This window comes from Emydura macquarii, unplaced genomic scaffold (assembly GCF_026122565.2).
Source record: "Emydura macquarii macquarii isolate MOO-44397 ecotype Brisbane River unplaced genomic scaffold, CSIRO-AGI_Emac_v2 contig_2205, whole genome shotgun sequence".
NCBI lineage: Eukaryota > Metazoa > Chordata > Testudines > Chelidae > Emydura > Emydura macquarii.
Genome location: NW_027132342.1, coordinates 36,476,780 through 36,496,207, shown reverse-complemented (window position 1 = coordinate 36,496,207; position 19,428 = coordinate 36,476,780). Strand labels below are relative to the sequence as shown.

General features: G+C 39.0%; 1 protein-coding gene across 2 annotated transcripts in view; it reads left to right on the top strand.

Moving 5' to 3' along the window:
* NAV3 (neuron navigator 3) overlaps positions 1-19,428 on the top strand; it is a 343,145-nt gene that overhangs the window by 277,095 nt on the left and 46,622 nt on the right. For both annotated transcript variants that reach the window (XM_067559905.1, XM_067559904.1), the window contains exons 16-20: positions 1,546-2,034; positions 7,504-7,545; positions 9,419-9,579; positions 12,315-12,503; positions 14,849-14,901. In XM_067559905.1, the coding sequence (XP_067416006.1) occupies positions 1,546-2,034; positions 7,504-7,545; positions 9,419-9,579; positions 12,315-12,503; positions 14,849-14,901 (934 nt within the window). The remainder of the gene's footprint in view (positions 1-1,545; positions 2,035-7,503; positions 7,546-9,418; positions 9,580-12,314; positions 12,504-14,848; positions 14,902-19,428) is intronic.

Sequence of the window (19,428 nt, the reverse complement as noted above, 5' to 3'; positions counted from 1 at the left end):
AATCTTGCATTTAAAAAAAAAAAAAGTATTGATTTCAAATTTGTAGGAATTCTGTTCACTGAGCTTCCATTTAGAGGCATTGTATGTGGATTTTTTGCTCCAGCAGAAAAGAAAGCGTGAAACAAACATAAAATATTTATCAACAGAATTCTTAAGGAATTAGGATCTTACTACAACTCTGAAATGAGTGTTTCTGGATTTTTGACCATTTTTAACACTCCTTTTAACACTGTCCCATAGAAGCTAAATATAAATCATGCACAGTATAAGAAGTTTTCATTGAATATGCAGTTCTTCATTGAATACTTAGTTGAATAACACGTTCTCATTGTATATTCAGATAAATCTCCAAATAGCAGAAGGTCCTCTCATTTATGGAGGTTCCTTTACTGTAATGATGTTTGCAGCCTGTGAAGAAAACTAATGAGCATTTGGCTCCGTAGAAATACAGAATAATAATATATTTGCTTTTAAAATTGTCAGCAACCTCTAGCTATAAGGATTTTATTATCTTTGTAGTTTTGTTACATCAAAAACATTAACAAAATGTGATTCCGTTGGAAATGCCCCATCTAATGTTTATGAAAGAGCATTAGATGAAATGCTTTCATTGTTTAAGTGAAAGCCAATTCTGCCCTCTTGTGGTGTTTTGCCAATACAACTTCTCCATCTAGTGGCTGTAAAATGAGCTACTGTTGATTATCATGGGCTTTATTATAAATAAAATAGATTGCTATGTCATCTTTATTGATTACCTTATTTCCATGACAAGTTTTCCATTTATATTGAGAGTGTATTATACACTGCAATTAAAGTGCTTATGATATTTTCAGCAAGAGACTAGACTATTACTGACTATATATCAACTTTTTTTTTTGCATTTTTTTTTTTTGCATTATTACAAAAGAAACATAACCTCCATAAACTGCTGGTAACAGCCACATGAAATGCACGTCTGTCCTTTCTGCCCTTGAAAAAAGCATGACGCATTTACTTCTGTGCATATTATTGTATCTGACTGATTCCATACCACTATCTGTGCAAAAGAGAGACAGAAAGAGAGAGAGAAAAAAAAAGAAAAATCTTAGACAAATATTTAGCTGTTTGACAAACTGTGAAGAATGCCCTTTACAAATGATTGCTGCAATCATTTTAGCTGCTTATTGAAAGTAATGTTTTTAGTAGTCTTATGGTTTAACTGTAGGAGTTAAACTAACTACTGAATTTGGGTGAAAGTTTAATCTGTTTATACAATCATAAAACAAAAGATTTACTTGTTTTTCATCTGTGTGTGAAGATCTATACCTGAAAAGAACATGTCTGAAAAACAGTGAATGAAAGCTTTTGATAATGAAGTAAACCTTATGTTGTTGTGAGGTAGTTAAGTGGATTTAATGTTGAGATGTGATTAATCAACAAGGAGTGCATTATTTTAGTAGCAGTAATTAAATGTGGAATTTGGCTCTCAGGATGTTATACCATGAATGTTTAATGTGGGTGTCAGTTTCTCTGAATAACAACTAAAACTATTTGTTTTACTTTTAGGTTATTTGGTGCCAAGGCCGGCAGCAAAGCTGCCTCTGCACCCAATACTGAAAGTGTGAAAACCACATCAGCAATGCCCAGCCCTAGTACCACATTAGCACGGCAGGGCAGCCTAGAATCTCCATCTTCGGGTACAGGCAGCATGGGCAGTGCAGGTGGACAAAGTGGTAGCAGCAGCCCTCTCTTCAGTAAACCCTCGGAATTAAATACAGATGTTGTAAGCTTAAGTCACTCCTTGGCTTCCAGTCCAGCATCTGTTCACTCTTTCACGTCCGGTGGTCTTGTGTGGGCTGCAAACCTGAGCAGCTCCTCAGCTGGCAGTAAGGACACACCAAGTTACCAGTCAATGACTAGTCTGCACACAAGCTCTGAATCTATTGACCTCCCGCTCAGCCATCATGGCTCTCTCTCTGGATTGACAACAAGCACTCAGGAGGTTCAGAGCCTGCTCATGAGGACTGGAAGTGTCAGATCTACACTATCGGAAAGGTGAGCTTATCTGTAGACACACTGAGCACAAAACCAGTGAGAATGCAAGAGAAACATAAACAACCACAAAAAGAGAAAGCTCAAACGTACACCATCAAAAAAGAGAGAGAGAGAGAGTTAAAAGTAATCTTAGGCACTGCATCTGGTACTCAGCTCTTGGCCACTTTTTGCAGTTTTTCAAACACATTGTCTTACCTTTAAAAATGTTTTTCACTCTCTTTTTTCTCTGTGAAAGTCCTGCCCAAAATCCAAAACTGACTAAGACCCCAGTCTTGCAAGTTGTTTCCCATTGGACATTCCTTGCACATTGCCACATTGAGGTTGATGGGGGAGGTTCACTTGGGAGGTAAACTTGCAAGCTCAGGGCTTGACTACACAAACTTGTGACAAGTTCTGCACAGAACATGCAGACCAGAACTAGAAAAGTTCCTTCTCTTCCCCAATAATCTCTTTAAGGTCTGCTCTACCCACAAATGTTGTACTGCTTTAACTTCGCTGGTATAGTTAAAGTACAACCCCTCTATTATGGATACAATTATACTGATATAAAGGTTCTTATACTTGTGTAGCTTACATTTCTGTACAAGAGGGAAAAAGTTGAAGTAGGAGGGAAACGGTTATCCCACCCCGGGAGTTTTTGAGATTTTTAAAAAAAAATTATTTCTTGAATTATGGCAAAAGGTTCAAATCCCAAACATTTTTGTGAACTGGTAAACCAAAAAAAAAAAAAAAGAAGAAGAAGAAGAAGTGGGCTAGGTCACTAAAAGTGTTTTGTTTCAATAATTGTGAAATGTTTCCTTTCAATTTCAACCATTTTCAATGTTTTCAACCTTTTTTAGTATAAATTTACTAAAATTTCAAAATGAAAAGTGTTTTTGAACCAAAAACCAAAATTGTTTGTTTATAAAATGTCAAAACAGAACATTTAGACAATTTGAAAACTTTCTGGGAGATTTATCAAAACCAATCAAAACCACTCCTGCAAATAATTTTGCTTTCAATGAATGGGCATTTTCCAATGAAAAAAATGTTTTGTTGGAAAATTCCCAACCAGAAATAAGCTGTACTGGTATAATGCATTTTTATGCAATATAACTACATCCATGCTAGGGGTTGTATCAGTTCAACTATATTGGTAAAAAAAAAATCATGCCCTTAAGCAACATAGTTATGTCAACATAATCTCTCTAGACAAGCCCAAAGGTGTAGTAAAATCAGTAGGTAAAAATACATTGACATACAAGTGATTTTAAGTTGTCCGTGTCCCTTCAATATATATGTCGTAATTACATAATATTTTACCAACTGAAAAGGCAATATTTTACATAGTATTAAATCTGAATTTCTTAGCTTATAGGGTCTTTTAATGTGTCCTTCAATAACACCTATTATTACATTTCAGAATAAGAAAGTCAATAAGAAGATTTGGAAAGATGTTGAATACATGCCAAAGCTTATAGTTATGCAAAGGATGTTTAATGTCATATTAAAAATGTTAATGGCTTGGCGTAAGACCCTGAGCAGCTCCCACTTCTAATACTTAATGTATTTGTTCAGTGACTTAATTTCAGTGATTCCAAATACTTTGCCTTTGGCAATATTTTAAAGTTTCATATCTGTCCACATGGGGATATTTTGACTGAGTCCTGAGAGAGCCATATATCATGTTGATCTGGCCTCAGAACAAATCAACATAAATTTATAGAGAAAGCGGTCATTTCTTGATTTATAGCCCCAATAGAATCTTTATGGTCTGATTTTTTTCTAAAAGATCCATTAAAAAAATGTTGTTGTTTTATAAGAAGGTTTAGTTGAACCTTCTTATGCTTTTTATCCAACAAAAATGTTGTTTCACAACATTAAGAGACAGGAAAAGGTCCCCTTCTCTTTACCCTGTGAGCCATAGTTATAGGGGCACTGGTTACTTTCTAGACCCATGCTGTTAGTAGTCTAGAAAGCCATGTGGGAGTAGCTGTAGCTAGATTTATTCTTCTTTCTTTACTGGGAGCAGTTGCATAAGACTGAAAGAGCTTCTAATAAGCTGCTTTGCCAGTTGCTGGTATAGCTATATCAGGATAGCCATATTAGCAAATCCTTTTAAGTATAAACAAGACTTGAGGTGAGAATTTATACCACTAATTATACTAGTATAGATACACTTATTCTGGAATAAGAGTGGCTTTCTCAGTTTATCTTATGTCAGTTTGGAAGGCCACAAAAAGCGACTCCTATAACCAGAAAAAGAGTGTCCACATGGAAAGTTATATTAGCATTATTTCTGTCAGTTTAATTATATTGGTATAACTGGTAAAACTATCCTATTTAGGCAAACCCAAATTCCTCTGTACTCTTTACCTCTATTAAGTATTTACAACATTTATGTTACTCTTCTGCTTGGCCAGAGCAGAGGAGAAGGGATAGTAGATAAGTGTCACAGAATTAATACCTGTCTAGATGGTGATACAGGCTGCATCGTGGGTTGTTCTCCTCAGCAGCAGTCAGGAAGCTGGTTACAGCTCCTTGATTCTCCATCTCATCCTTGGACTAGTCCCAGTTAGAGCAGCAGAGGTGCTGCTTTAACTTGTGCTTGGTGACTAAGGGCCGTATACCAGTTGAGTATAGCCAAGTGCATTGCACACCATCCTTTTCTTCATTTGACCTCTGAATCAGCCCCTGAGCTTGGCTGTGAGAAGGGAAAAAGAGGACTCGTCTATGATCTCCAAGGATTTCTGGAAAACCATAGAGAGAGACTTGTGGGTGGTTTCCACATCTCAAAGGGAACAGAATAGGGATAGAGAATCTGCCCCAATGTTGAGAAGGGGAATGTGGACTCGACAACCTGATCATGTATTTAAGCATGTCTGCTTGCAGCACTGCTGTTGGTAGTTTACAGGGTGAACGATAATGATGCTGGTATAACATTTTGTGCCTTCCTCCCCCTTCAGTTGTTGTGACCTAAAAAGGCAGTTCACCACACTTGTGATGGTGCTTCCAAGAAATTCCAGATCCACTTGTTAAATCTGACTTGTTTGTACATTATCTTTAGAAGTCTATAAAACAGTAGGGCCAGCATAGTTTTGACCTAGTGGTATTACTCTGCATTACAATTCAGAAGACCTACTTTCATTCACTGGTTCTGGTTTTTCCCTTAATCCCATAGCTATTAGGGTTTGACTTCTGTGGAAGCAACATGCTCAGCTTCATAAAGGGGGAGGGAGTGCTTCCTGGCACTAAAAAGAAAAGCCCTGACCGGTTAGGGAAGTGAATTAACATGCTGTAATATTAAGCTGCAATGTGGACATCTCAAGTTTGGAAGCTTAGTCGTAGGATTTAATAATATTTTTAATCCAAAATAAATGCTTATTTAACTTCATTTTAGGCAGCTACAATAATTTCCATTCCCCAGTTAGGGAATATTCACCTCTTTTTCATTTAAGTATCTACATTCAAACCCCCTTATAGTGGGCTCCTAAACTATGGTGGCTGATAGGCTGTAGTGTGGGCATCATCATAACGTTTCAGGCGCTGATTCTTTAATGGTGTCTGTGTGTTTAGAGGCCATGGTGTATAGATTATTTTTGATACATGAAAACATACAACCTAATGTAATGTCAGAAAATCGGTTCCTTGTCATGGGTTTTGGAGTATACACAGAAGAAAATGTTGTTGCTATTATTTTAATTATTATTTGTCTTATATTGAAGTGTCTCCTAATGGCACAAATCAAGAATCAGGCCCTTGTTTATTGTAGAGGACTAGTAAATGTATGAACCATGCCGTAAAATCCATGTAATCTCCTTCTCAGCCCTGGTTAATTTTTTATGACAGTTCATGTACCTTAGTTATGCTGGAAATCAAGTTATATATCACTGGACCAGCCACTTGTAGATAGTTATAGTCAGGCTTCTCCTGCATCACCTCTACTGGCATATTTACATTTTACAACTCACTTTGTGCTGGAGTGAACGACAATGTGAGATGCCCTGCAGTTCATACTGTGGAGGTGTGAATAGCAGCGAGCAACAAAGTGCTGTACTGTCACTCCCCCGTGTGGATGCTGCTAGTTCACATTAAGGTAGACCTCTTCAAACAGGACTACATCAATGTGAAGTAGGAACCTTTTAGTTCATGGGCACTGCATCCACATGGGGGAATTACAGTGCAGCACTTTGGTGCGCAATGCTGTTCACCCCCCTATACAAGCCCTGAGTGGCTTCCATCATCTGCTTTCTCCCTGTGCAGAGTGAGGCCCTGACTTAAACTAGGGACGTTTTCTTTGGAAATTCCTACCATTGCGAAGACTGGATGAGCTCTGCTGGGGTTAATAACGTTGAGAGCCCTAGCTGAGATGGCTAGTTTCAGCATTTTCAACATCTTGTCAGCTAGACCTGCTCTGAGCAAGGTTACATAAAACTATGTTGAAAACTCCAGTGCCCCATCTGCATGACGGCTCTCAGCACTGCCAACACCATTGAAATTGAGCCAGTGTTAGCAGTAGTGTGAAAGTGTTAGAACATAGGTAGAGTGGAGCCTAGGGACTGTTTGTCTCTGATGCTTCTCTTGATTGCATACAGTACATGTTGTTCAGCTTTGTGGTGATGATGTGATGCAACATAGAACCCCCACCCACTCACCCACCCACGCACACAAAACTAATTTAATGTAATCCTCATATTTATATTGAAATATATTTCCTAAAGAAAACAGCGTATTTTAATTATCTAAAGAGTTCAATCAAGTGTTGCTATCACCAGCCAGCTGCAAGTCTAGATAACTGGGGGAAAAGAAACCACCTGAATTATTTCCCATTTGAAGGAAGGTAGGGGATGGTCCTTCTAAGCAGCTCCCAGTCTCTGGAAGAATTTATACTGGTAAGATCCCAGTTCTCCCTTATTTTGCATTTCATGTTATCGTTCACTACAGCACAAAGTGAGTTGTAAAACGCTGCTACAATCTACTTTGGTGGCATTTTACACCCCATCTGCACTAGCTTTGATTGCACAAGCAGCAAGACAATAGTAACTCACCACCTATACATTTAGCACATCTTCCTATAAGCAGACTCTGCCACTTAGCTTCTGGCAAGGCCAGGCTGCCTCTTTGCAGGTGTCACAAACCTGCGTTTTGTATGGTAACATAGCAAAGGATCACAAGGAGCTGGGAAAAATGCAAGTTCATTCTGGGACCATATGACTCCCATACAGAGTTCAGGTTGATGCTGCATGATTCAGTAAGGAAGATTAAGAATTGTAGAGCAGAACTTCTGTCTGATTTGGTCACTTGCCAAATGGCTATTGACCCAGACAAGAGCATGTCTGGATGAAAAATGAACATGTGGCAATCCATAAAGACACATTAAAATAAATTAAATCACTTTTTGTTATGTAAACATACCTTGACTTTTAGAATTTGTAATTCTGAACAGTCCTGTTTACTGTATGTCCTTAGGGGTTTTCTTTGTTTTAACAGCATGCAGCTTGACAGAAATACACTACCCAAAAAGGGACTAAGGTATATACTTTATTCAGCATGATTGCTGCTTCTCTGTTGTTCTGTAACCTTTTCTACATTGTCTCTCTGTCTCTTTCTCTTCGCTGATCCTGTTTACAACAGAGTTCCTGATGCTTAGTTTTAACATTGAACTTTTTCTTTCCAGTGTGGTCTAGTGAGTAAACTGAATATACAGTTATATCTTGGAAAAGCAAAAACTGTTAAAGATAGTTTCTTTATATGATGAATGTTAAGAATTATACAATACTGTAGATAAAAAAGAGAGTAACTAAGTACCTTTTCAACACGGTGCAAATTGAAAACATGCAGAATAACAAGGTTTTAGAGCTGGAACATGGACTCTAAGAACAAGTAGCCATGGATTTGGGGATGGAACAACCATAGCAGATCCAGTTTTTGGGGTTAAGGATCCACAACCTAGAAGAGACTCATTTCAGCATCCAGGGTTTGAAAGCATAAAACAAGCCCTGTTCAGACCCATGCCAGCTCTACTCAGACCCCAACCCAGCCACCACAGACTACCAGTCCTGTTCTGGGCTCTAGGTTGAGGTGCGGGAAGTAGATGGCTTTTTCACCATTTTTGTTTGTTGAAGGCTGGATCCCAGTTAAGGTCTGTCTGCTGTTGGGGCTTGGTTAAAAAGCCAAATCCTGAATTCTCCCTTCGGCCACTGCCAGATCCAGAAACCACCTCTACCACATTTTAATGAAAAGCACCACTTTTTAAAGAGAGAAAAGAAACTATTATTTGATTTGAATATATCCCAAATTTGGCATGAGAACAGTGACATGAGAAATGGTGAATTCATTTAATCAGCTTCCTAAGTTGTACCTCATAAACCAGGAGCTGAGATAACAGAAGCCTCTTTCTCTGGGATGACTGAGGAGTTTTGGTGGCCTGTGACAGTTGTAAAGAATGTGAGTGCTCCCTTCAGGTGGCATGGAATTGAACTCAGTGAAGTGTTACTGTGGGCTGTCGCAGATAGATGTAAAAATCGGACTTCTGATCGAGACCCAAATGATATGAAATGCCTGCACATTTGAATGTGTAACTTTAACCACTGCTAGAATTTCCCTTCCTCTAGCCCAGGTGAAAGAGCCTGAACAATGGGCTGGCTGATCTCCCTGTTATACCTTCTATCAGTTACAATCATTGTATCAGTTAGCAATAGTATGCAGTTGATGAATAGATTTGTTTTCCAAACTTTTTTGTTCCAGAGAACTTGTTTCCATTTAAATGAATATTTGTCCCTGCCTGTTTCCTCCTCCCACCTCACCCCCCACTTAATTTGGGAAAGGACACAATGCCATGTAGCATTCCAAGGGACAAACATCACATTTGATCACAGTAGCTATCATTACCAAAGGAAATTCCTTTCTTCACAACTGTTCATCTGTTTCTGCTCCCTTTGTCTTATCAAATGTCCACATGTGCTCTGACACTCCTGGGGTAGATGTCATTCTGTAAGCAGCCAGTCACCTCTCTTGGCTTCCAGTCTGTCATTCATCCACTCTATTAATATGGTACTTGGCCTTTGCTTCATCTTATTCACCTGCTGCAGCTTTTTAAATCCTTTCCTTTCAGCTCAACTGTCTGTTTGGTATGATTTATCATTATATTTCACCAAAGAAAGAAGAATGTTATTTTTGTTTGTTTGGGATTTGTTTTTTGTAAGAGCCTTTTTTTTCCCTGGGAAATTTAAAACAGATGGTTTAAAGTCAACTGTAACCATTGAGTAACTATAATTAGATAGAGGATGTTCAAGATTTTTGTTCAGTCTGACCAACAAAGCACATTTGATGCTGATTATTGTTCATTGCATCACAAACCCTGTTCTTTGTCATTGTTTTAAGAGTGTCAGCTATGATTTTTCAGATATACTCCGTCATCTCGGCAGACAAGCCAGGAGGAGGGCAAGGAGTGGCTGCGCTCCCATTCTACTGGAGGCCTTCAGGACACTGGCAGTCAGTCCCCTATCGTTTCTCCTTCAGCTATGTCTTCATCCGCAACTGGGAAATATCACTTTTCCAACTTGGGTAAATGAATTATTTTCCTTGCTTCCCACACTAAAAAATAATCATGCAACTGAATATTTTACAAAGCATTGTTTAGTCTGTCTAGGTGGGTATCTTTTTTTAAAAAAAAAAACCCTTTACCAGAATATCTGGGCACCTCACAAACATTAATATATTTATCCTCACTGCATCTCCATGATGGTAGGCAGGAGTTTATCCCTATTTTACATGTGGAAAAGAGGTACAGATTTCCTGCCCAAGGCCACACAGGAAATCCATGGCAGAGCTAGCAATTAAACTCAAATCTCCTGACTGTTATTGCAGCATCTTAACCACAGGACTGTCCTTTCTCCCTTACAACCTGATCCTGCCATCAGTAGGATTGTTTCAATGGTTTTAGTGGGTATTGGATCAGACTCTTAATCCCTTCTCCCATTTGGGTGATGGTATATACTGTAGCTTGGTTTTGGGATGGGCCCAGGTTTAACACTGGGAACATTTGGATCAGTAGCCAAACTTCTTGGCTGCACCACTTATGGGCCCAGCCACAATCCTGTCTCCAAACACCCCCACACTTCAGAATAGTTTGGATCCAGGTCAGGATGTGAACTTGGCTGCTCTGTTCCTGCTCTGGATTTTATTACTAAGTCCTCCTTTTGGCCTTCTCTTTATAGTAGAAAGTACAACCTGTTCCCTGAACTTTTGGGTACCTGTAGTAAATAATCTAAAGACTTGAATGGATGTCTGATTTTTTTTTCTATGATGTTGCTTTTGGATACACAGTGGTTTCATTCCAGTTTTACAATGTTTGGGTTTTTTTGTTTTTTTTTTACTTTACATGAACTTTATGCTGACCATTTTTAGTCAACAATTTTTAAAAAAATTATGATTATAAAATACTACAGCTCCCTTATACTAAAAATGTGTTTTGTTTGATGGGTCTGTCTTTGTCCTCCCACAGAGTTTTGGGATCTCACTGGCTTAAACAGCTTCAAATGTCAGACCTATGCTGTAATTGTCATGCCCTAGTGCCGAGGTTCCCAACCCATAGCCCATGGGCAAAAAGTGGCTCACAGGGTCTTTCAAAGTGGTCCACCGCTGCAGAAGGGAGCTGCTGCCTAAGGACCCAGGTGGACCACATTGCCACAGGGCTACAAGACTGGTGCAGGCTCTTTGCTGCAGCCAAAGGGATGGGAGATCAGCACTCCCCTCGCCCGGGCTGTAGCAGGGAGCACGGCAAAGTGCTCCTCCTGGGTCCCTAGGTGCTGGGGTCCCTGCTGGAGCCTCTATGATCTCCCATTCCCCTGGCTATAGCAGGAGGTGGGGGGGCTGCTGGTGGAGACTGGTGGCCCTTCAGGGTTGTAAAAATGATATCTGTGGCCCTCAAGCCAAAAAGGTTGGGGACTACTGCCCTAGTGGTTGGCCTACAGAGATATGAACCCTAGTTTTACACTAAGCTCTGATGATTTAGGCCATTACTACAGAACTAGCAATAACCTGTGAAACATTCACACTTCTGTAGTTCTGTTAGATCTATATCCAACCATCAGAGAGAAACTTCATCAGGCACAGAAACATAAGGCTTTATTACACTACCTAAAATTCTGAATAAAGACATTTTTTTTATTAACAAAGTTATATAGAATCTAAGCAAATCTCTGGTTGGGATATTTTCATGTATTTGTATTGGTTTTAATCAAAAAGATAACTCTTTGGCACAGATTTCTCCTCGCTACCTATCACTTTTATTTTTTCCCTTCTTCTTTTATAGCTTTTGTGCTCACTCAGTAGCTTTTCCCACAACAGAGACCAATATAATCTACTATAGCAATAGCTTCCTTTGCTCTGTCTTTCCTCTTTTATCAGAGTAACAGTCCTATGGAATGAATGGCTCTCAGAAAAAAAACAAAAACCTTATGATTTCAGACACAACAAGCACTACTGGGAATATTTAGATATATAGTAGCAGCCCAAGACACGAATCAACAGGACAACAGCTCTGGACAGACAATATTGTTTTTCTAGGCCCTAATTTTACATGGTCCAAGGGGGTCATATCAAGCATCCCATTTCAGTGGCAAATCAATTTTCCAATAGCTGAGAGTAGTTTCCTGAGTGCTGATCTGCAGCTGACCCAAGAGTAGATCAGTTACTCCTGTTTCTTGATGTCACCCAGCTGGCTCATGTGGGAGTATCTATTTCATATGGTGATAGGTGCTATGGAATACCCTTAGATAGTGAACAAAAGAGATTTAAGAAAGGATGTTTGCACAGTGCCTAGCTCAGTGTAACCTCAATATCTAGGTACTATTGTAATCTATATAACAATTAATAATGATACTTGAAACGTTAAACTACAGAGAATAATTGACTTGGTTAGTAAAGCTCCCATATGAACAAAAATGACAAATGTATATTCACTTTTAATTTTGTAATTGGTGGGGTTCATTCCTTTCTCTGATTTTCCGTCCTGTCCATTATTGCAGCCTGTCTTTGCCTGACATGATGAACAAGTGGCTTAGTCAGGTGTCAACATTGGTATTGCTCTGTATTCTGCAGCATTAGTATATCTAACTCCAGTTTCCCCTAGATTGACTACTTTGGTTTTGCATGATAAACTCAGGCCTAAGAATGAAAGCCTTACACTTCATCAGCAGTGAAAAGCCCATCTATCCATGCCAGCCCTGTTTTTATTTTGCACAGAACCAAAGCCCTGATAATGGAACATACTTTACAAATAAAGCTTTGCATTGCAGTGAGTCCAACCAACCTGTCCCAGTTTAATCTTCCTGGACCCAGTATGATGCGTTCAAACAGTATCCCTGCGCAAGACTCTTCTTTTGACCTGTATGATGACTCCCAGCTGTGTGGCAGTGCCACATCCTTAGAAGAGAGACCACGAGCAATCAGTCATTCAGGCTCATTCAGAGACAGCATGGAAGAAGGTAGGGCTGAGTTAACACTTTGGTAAGCAAATAAAACACAAATGTAGCAGAATCCTATTTAAATGGTCACCTTGAGTTGTAAATATTGAAATATTTTAGTAAACATTGCTGACTTATTGTTGACCTAGATTTGTAGCACTTCTTGCTGTGTGAGCACAAGAGATGGTATTTATAATAAGCTAGCATAGCCAAAGACATGTTCTTTATAGACTAAATACAGTTCTATGTGTGACTTATTAATTGCCTGAAATAGTTTTTGAACTATAGGAACTGGGATGCAGAAAATGTGGAGGGAAGGGCCTAACTTTTACTCTTGGAGAATGATTTTATCCTTTCTGCCCCTACACCTAAAATGGCTTTTCCATGCCTTGGTTATCTCCTGCCGTGACTACTGCAGTCTCCTCCTCGCTGATGATCTTATTCCTATCAGTCTTCCCTCCATTTTTTAAAATGCTAAAACCGTCTTCCTCACCCCTATTATTATTATTTAAGTGATGGCAATGTGTTTGGCACTGTTCAAGACACAAAAATAAAGACAATCCCTTTGCCCAAACAGCTGACGTTTGTGAGACAAAGAGGAGGCTGAGTGACACAGATAACACATAATATATGTTTTTAAATTGTTTTGTTTGGCTTTTTTTTTTTTTTTTTGGATGATATGTCAGTGACTGGCAGTGGAAAGAGGACAAATTGATTTCTCAATCATCATCTTAGAGAAGTTAGCTGAATTTATGCATGCTTATATCATCACCTAAGGATAAAGTCTGGAAGGGACTAGTGACAGAACCTTGAGGGGGAGTGGCAATGAGTTGGAACCACCAAAAGGAACGGTGGAAGAGTGGAGAACAGGACCAGAAAATCCAAGGAAAAACAGGGCGCCAAGTAAGAAGTTGCAATGAAGAGGTCATCAAAGATCTTGGGAAGAGCAGTTTCACTGGAGCAGAGAGGGTGGAAGCCAGACTGGAGTGAATACACAAGCGAGTTAGGGGAGGGGAGGTCAATGCATCAATAGTAAATGGACCTTTGTACTTTATAAACTTTACAGGAGAAGGGACAAGAGGCATGAGTTTATATAGTTAAAGGGCAAAGTGTGGTCAAAGTATATTTTATTTTGGACAGGAAATTAGAGCTAACTTATTCAGTGAAGGAAAGGAGCAAGAAAAGCTTGTGAGGTTGAGAGTTAGGGAAGCTGAATATGTGACAGTTAGGGCAAGGGAAGTTAGTAACTAGGAGGCGATGGTACCAAGGGCAGAGGCGGAAAGTTTCAAAGAGTGATGGAAGGAAGGGTTGCAACTATCATTTGTAAATATCTCAAGATGGGCATTGTATATGGTATCTTGGAGTGTACCCAGGATATTGTCAATAATTAACAAATACTAAGGTGATTTAAAGTCTAAGTTGCCTACCAAGAAATGTTTTAATTATTAATGTCTCCCCCGTAGCACACAAATATGCTTCAGTTAGTTATTAAAACAGCATAATACATGGAATAAAATTTTTCCTAGTTAACAACAAATATGAAACAACCTGTTCAACTGTGAAATTTATGTTCAGACAATATCGAACAACATTTCATGTTATTGTATTAAAAATAAGCTAACAGCTCTTCTCTGTATTGGAGCATCTTCTCTCAGTGGATCTACCATAACCATTCTGAGGCTGAACAGGAGGTATTTTCAAATGTTGTCCCACTGTAGTCCTAACTGGCCACTTTCCAGAGCCCTCTGGGACCAAATCCTACAGTCTTTATGCCATGCTTATAGAAGGTAAAATCCTTTGATGACCAATTAGAATACATATCCATATAGCAGCACCACTTGTCTTTAATACAAAGGTGCCAAAACAGTCTACAAGTCCCAGCATGTAGCACTCTGTGTTGATCTGAAGAGAATTACCAGATAAGAAAGGCCTGGGCATTTACAATGGTTCCTATATAGTGGCAAGGCACACCTCCTTATTAAAGATGAGCTTATTACATGCTGTGTTTTAGAACTCTGCAGTCAGCACAGCTTCATTTCTGGTCTCTTGAAACACTGCATTTATCAGGTGTTTCTCTGCCCAATGACAGAAATAATGTTTGGTTTGCTGGTGAAAATACTGTATCTCATTAAAAATCTCTCTTACCTGCAGAACACTGGCAAATGTTTCTCCATTTAGAGCAATCATTTCAAGTACAAGAAAAATAACTGTTGTTTTTGTACTCTGATAACCTCTAATAGCTACTGTTTGTGGAAGATTCTTTCTCATTTTGAAAAGAGATGCTCTGCTGTTAGCTCCACAGGGATGGTCCCATGCTGTTTCATCAATGTTTTATATAATGGCACTTTTTCCCCCATTTTTTGTAGTACACGGGTCGTCCTTATCACTGGTTTCCAGCACCTCCTCTCTCTATTCTACAGTAAGTATTGACAGTTTAGAAAAAAAGTCCTGCCTGTGATATTGTACATCTACAATAATGCTTTCTAGCTCATTGAATAATTTTAAGTTTAGATGGATTAAAATTGCATGTAAGTACTGTAGTAAAGCAGTGGTAGAGCTATTTGACTTCAATATTAGACTTTTGCTTTTTTCATATGTAATTAGCATCTTTTTTTCTTCAAGTGATGAATTTTGCACTCACTAAATCTTTTGTGGTGTATTTTGAAGGCTGAAATATAAAAATTATGCTAAGAGTCCAACCTCACAGGGGGTTTCTTGTCATATACTGTGTTATATTATTGTGCTTCATAATTTTTGACTGATTTCATCATTGTTTGGTGTTTGTGCTCTTTAACAGCATGTTCTTGTAATTGGGTGCCCTGTGGCGTGTTTTTATAATGTTACTGTTTGAGAAATTCCTCTGAAAAGTACAGGGCTGTTTGGGGGTTACAATGTCTAGTTTTAAATGCCTGTTGATCTTTCACGAAAATATCAGTATTTAGATGCTCTTTTCAAAGAGAAAAGTAGTTTCTTTAACATTTATTCATTTCCTTAAATATTTTCTCTGCACCCAAATGGAAGATTGTTTTCTATTCTTCATTTTATTTTGGGTATTTTTTCCTAAACAAGAAACATTCATTCTGATTTTTGTGTGATATGTTGTTGCACCTGTTATGCTGTTGCAGGGTAATGATTTACTTACAAAAGCTTTAATAACAGAGTAGCTGCAGTGCAAGACATATGTCCATATTTTAAATCAGGAGAGTTATGTCTTTGTATATTCTCTTGAGTAAGAGATAAGTGATCCTTGGCAATCTTTTAGCTAACTACAGTTAGAATAGATGTTGACTAGCCCCTCCTGAGGAGAAAAAGATGCAAGGAGCATGTTTTCTCAATCCTCCCACCCCTTCGTACCCCATATACTTGCAGAAGGGACATCCATTGTCTCAGTTCTTGTGTTCCTGGTGGCTAGCTCTGATGATGTTTACTGTTGATGGCTGCTGCACAGGCCGGAGGGCCCCCACATGGGGTGGGGGGAAAGGGTACTCTTTACCATGAGGAAAAAAAATGAGGCTAAATTGAGGATATTTATAGAAGCTTATTTCCCTGTATCTATTGTCCAGATCTTGTGAGATTTGCTGGAGCCAATCAGAAGCAGTGTTAGAGAAGTCTCAAGTAACATTCTGAACAGTGAGTTGTTGGGCCTGCTGGCCCAGCCCAGGGCCTTCTCTAGAATAGAGAGTGTGCACTTGTGCAATTCAACTAGGACTTGTAGTTTGAGACTGAGAGATTTGTGCTCTTCTCTGTGACAAGGTCTATCATACCAAGATCAAGAACTACCTATTCCAAAGTTCCTTGTGCTAGGGCAGGAGGGAGGGACAGCTGGTGGGAGGGGCAAGCAAAGCACCATAAGACAGTGGGAGCTAGTGCTGCTGCTTCTTCTGCTAGGATTTGCAGGTCCAAAATATATGTAAGTGTCTAATTCACTCATAGTCACATACACACCCTATACTCCCATGTCTGGTGGTGGCTATAAATACAAATCAGGCAGCCAGAAACGTAAGGAGGTAAAAGAAAGGGAACTAAAAGAAGCTAAAGGACACCAACCTATCCTCCAGTTTTTCAAATCAGACAAGGCCTTTCTGCAATCAGGCAATATCCTAATTAGGGAAGCAGATGAACAAAATCAAGATGAAAATGATTTCAATATAGAGACTGTGTCTTTGGCCCATGAAGCTCAATCACAAGTAGAAGCACTGAGAAGGTACTTCAGCTCATTTTTATGCCTTTTGATTTTACAAGCCAGAGGAATCTCTCTTGAATCAGAGGTAGCTCTCATTGCTGATATTATTGAAGAAATAAACCAACTTAGAGATCAGTAGCCAAAAATTCTACAGGAAGCATGTCTTGTAGCAGAAGTCATGGGAATGTTGGCACAATTGCCAAAGAAGTGAGGAATGAAATGGAAAAGATTTCATGATGAGACATCTGAGCCTGGGGAATCATGTTCTACCATCTCTGAAAATGAACCAGATTCTTTATTCAGAAGGAATGTTTTCAATATAACTTTGGACAATGTCATCTGTGAATTAGAGCACAGATTCAAAGCAACCAATAACATTTGTTTGACATTCCGTTCAGTCCTAAAATATGTGACACTAGTGCCTGGGGAACTGGAAGAAGCTTCTAAATGTCTACTACACAAGTATCCTACAGATCTTTCTGAGAATTTTCCTTGTGAAATGTTGCACCTGAAAAAAATCTTCGTTTACTTTTGGAAATGAATATGAACTACCTCCACTTATCTTATTAAATGAGATTTACAAAAAACAACTGCAACTAATTTTCAGTTAAGTGTGCATAGCCCTATGGATTTTTTGCACACTGCCAGTGACTATGGCAGAAGCTGAAAGAGGTTTCAGCAAGCTAGCACTCATCAAAAACTGCAGGTGTTCTACAATGGGGCAAGAACGGTTAAGCCACCTCGCTATCTTGTCTATTGAGTGTGAACTTGCAAGGGAAATTGACTTTGGGGGGCTAATTCATGATTTTGCAATGAAAAAGGCCAGAAAAATAAAGCTTTAAAGTTAATTGGCCTAATTATAAAATGTTTGCAGTCACATTTGTCCATTAGAATAAAAAAATCAAGAGATTGACAGGATATAATACCTTTATAATGACCAAAAAGTTACACAATAGTCAGCAAACTTGTAGGACTCTCAGGCTGGGTATCATGTTTAGCAAAGAGTGTGTGTGTGTGTGGGGGGGGGGGGGGGCATTTTTCAGAAGTGTAGAATATGTAATAGTAATGTCAGAAGTCAAACTTTTTTCATGGCTCATGAGATTGTATGTATGGGATGAGGGATTGAGGTTTGTGTGTGGGAGAGGGCCCATGTTACAAGGTTGTATTGGGCCCGAAAAAATTATGTTTGGGCCCTGCTGGCCAGCAGACCAAGCTGCATCTATTCAAATATTGCAGCTCCTGCTTAGATGGGGGCTCCCTCAGTCCGCACAGACTACTAAAAAGCCAACACGCCTCTGTGAGTTGCCTCTTGGGGTGGAATGTCTCTATACACACTAACCCCAAAATAAGCTCTGGCAGTAACATTCAGAACATAGTCTTTCACTTCCGTTTTCCTAGTGGAAAAATCCCTGATGCCACTTCCTGGAGCCATTATAATCTATTCTCACAGGGAGTATCAAAAGCTGTAATTTCAGCTCTGATGCCAATGCAAGTGATAAAGTGACACCAGAAGCTTTCAGCATTTGCTCAATGAGTCAACAGTTTTAAAATATCTCTGTCCCAATATTTGATATTGTTGCAAGGCTATTATAATACTTTGTATGTGCATAACTTCTGCCATTAAAGATCTCAGAGCACCCACCCATTCAACCATTAGCTGATCCCCAGAGCACCATACAACAAATTTTCTAATAGGTATCCTGAGGCACAGAGTTTAAAAGACTTACCCAGGGCACACAACATGTCAGGCAGTGACTAGAAATACATTTTGAGACACTTCTGACTACCAATTCCCTTCTTTAGCCACTAGACCACACTTCTTGCTAGGTTATAGATTATCTAGTTGTGGCAATGAAAGCTATAGAAAGATTTTGGTAAGGGCAAGGAAAGAATTAGGATTATAAAACTAGTGTGATTGCATTGCAGGCAGAAAATCTTTGATCAGATTTCTCCTGCTGTGTCCTCTGTGCTCCAGTGAAAAAGTTCAGACAATCTTGCAGCAATTAATCAGGAAGCAGTGCACAAGTGGAAACATCAGACAAAAGATTGGCTTTCAGTACCAGATCAGCTGAACATAAAGAACAAAGTTTCATTGTTCAGGGATACTATGTAGTGCCCCACTTCTTCCAGAAAGAGGTAGCTTCAGGGGGGTTATGGTACACATAATTCACTTTCTACCATTGTTAGATCCCAGCAGGAAGAAAAAATACAAGAGCTAGAAGTTTTCCGTAGTTCAGGCCAAAAGTATCATGCAAGAATTCCACAGCAACCCTCATTTCAATAAATGTCTTGACTAAAGATGTTTATCAATCTCTTTAACCACTGCTTTCGTTCTTAGCATTATAATTTTGCTGCAGCTTAATCAGTAATCGGTGGGGAAACCAAGATAGAGTAGCAAGTAAAGAGCTTGATATTTAGATTATTATCAGCAGAGATCAGCAAAAGAGCTGCAGTTTGAGATTCAGAAGGATGTACTTTTTGACTTGCTGATATTGCATTTCTCACAATGAAAAGGTCCAATGAGAAAGGACTTCAGAGTTCACCATTTTTTTCAGTATGTATTGGTTTTCTCTCTTTTTTTAAATGTTTATCTTTGATTTGATTCCACCACATCAGGGTTTCAGATGGCATTTGGGGGTTTCAGGTGGCATTCAGACATATTGCAGATCTAGCTTTTGGAGACACTGTGCATATAAGGAGCCAGCCAGTTTTGTTTCACGGTTCATTTTGCCATAAAGTGGGTATTAGTGGATTGTGGTATAC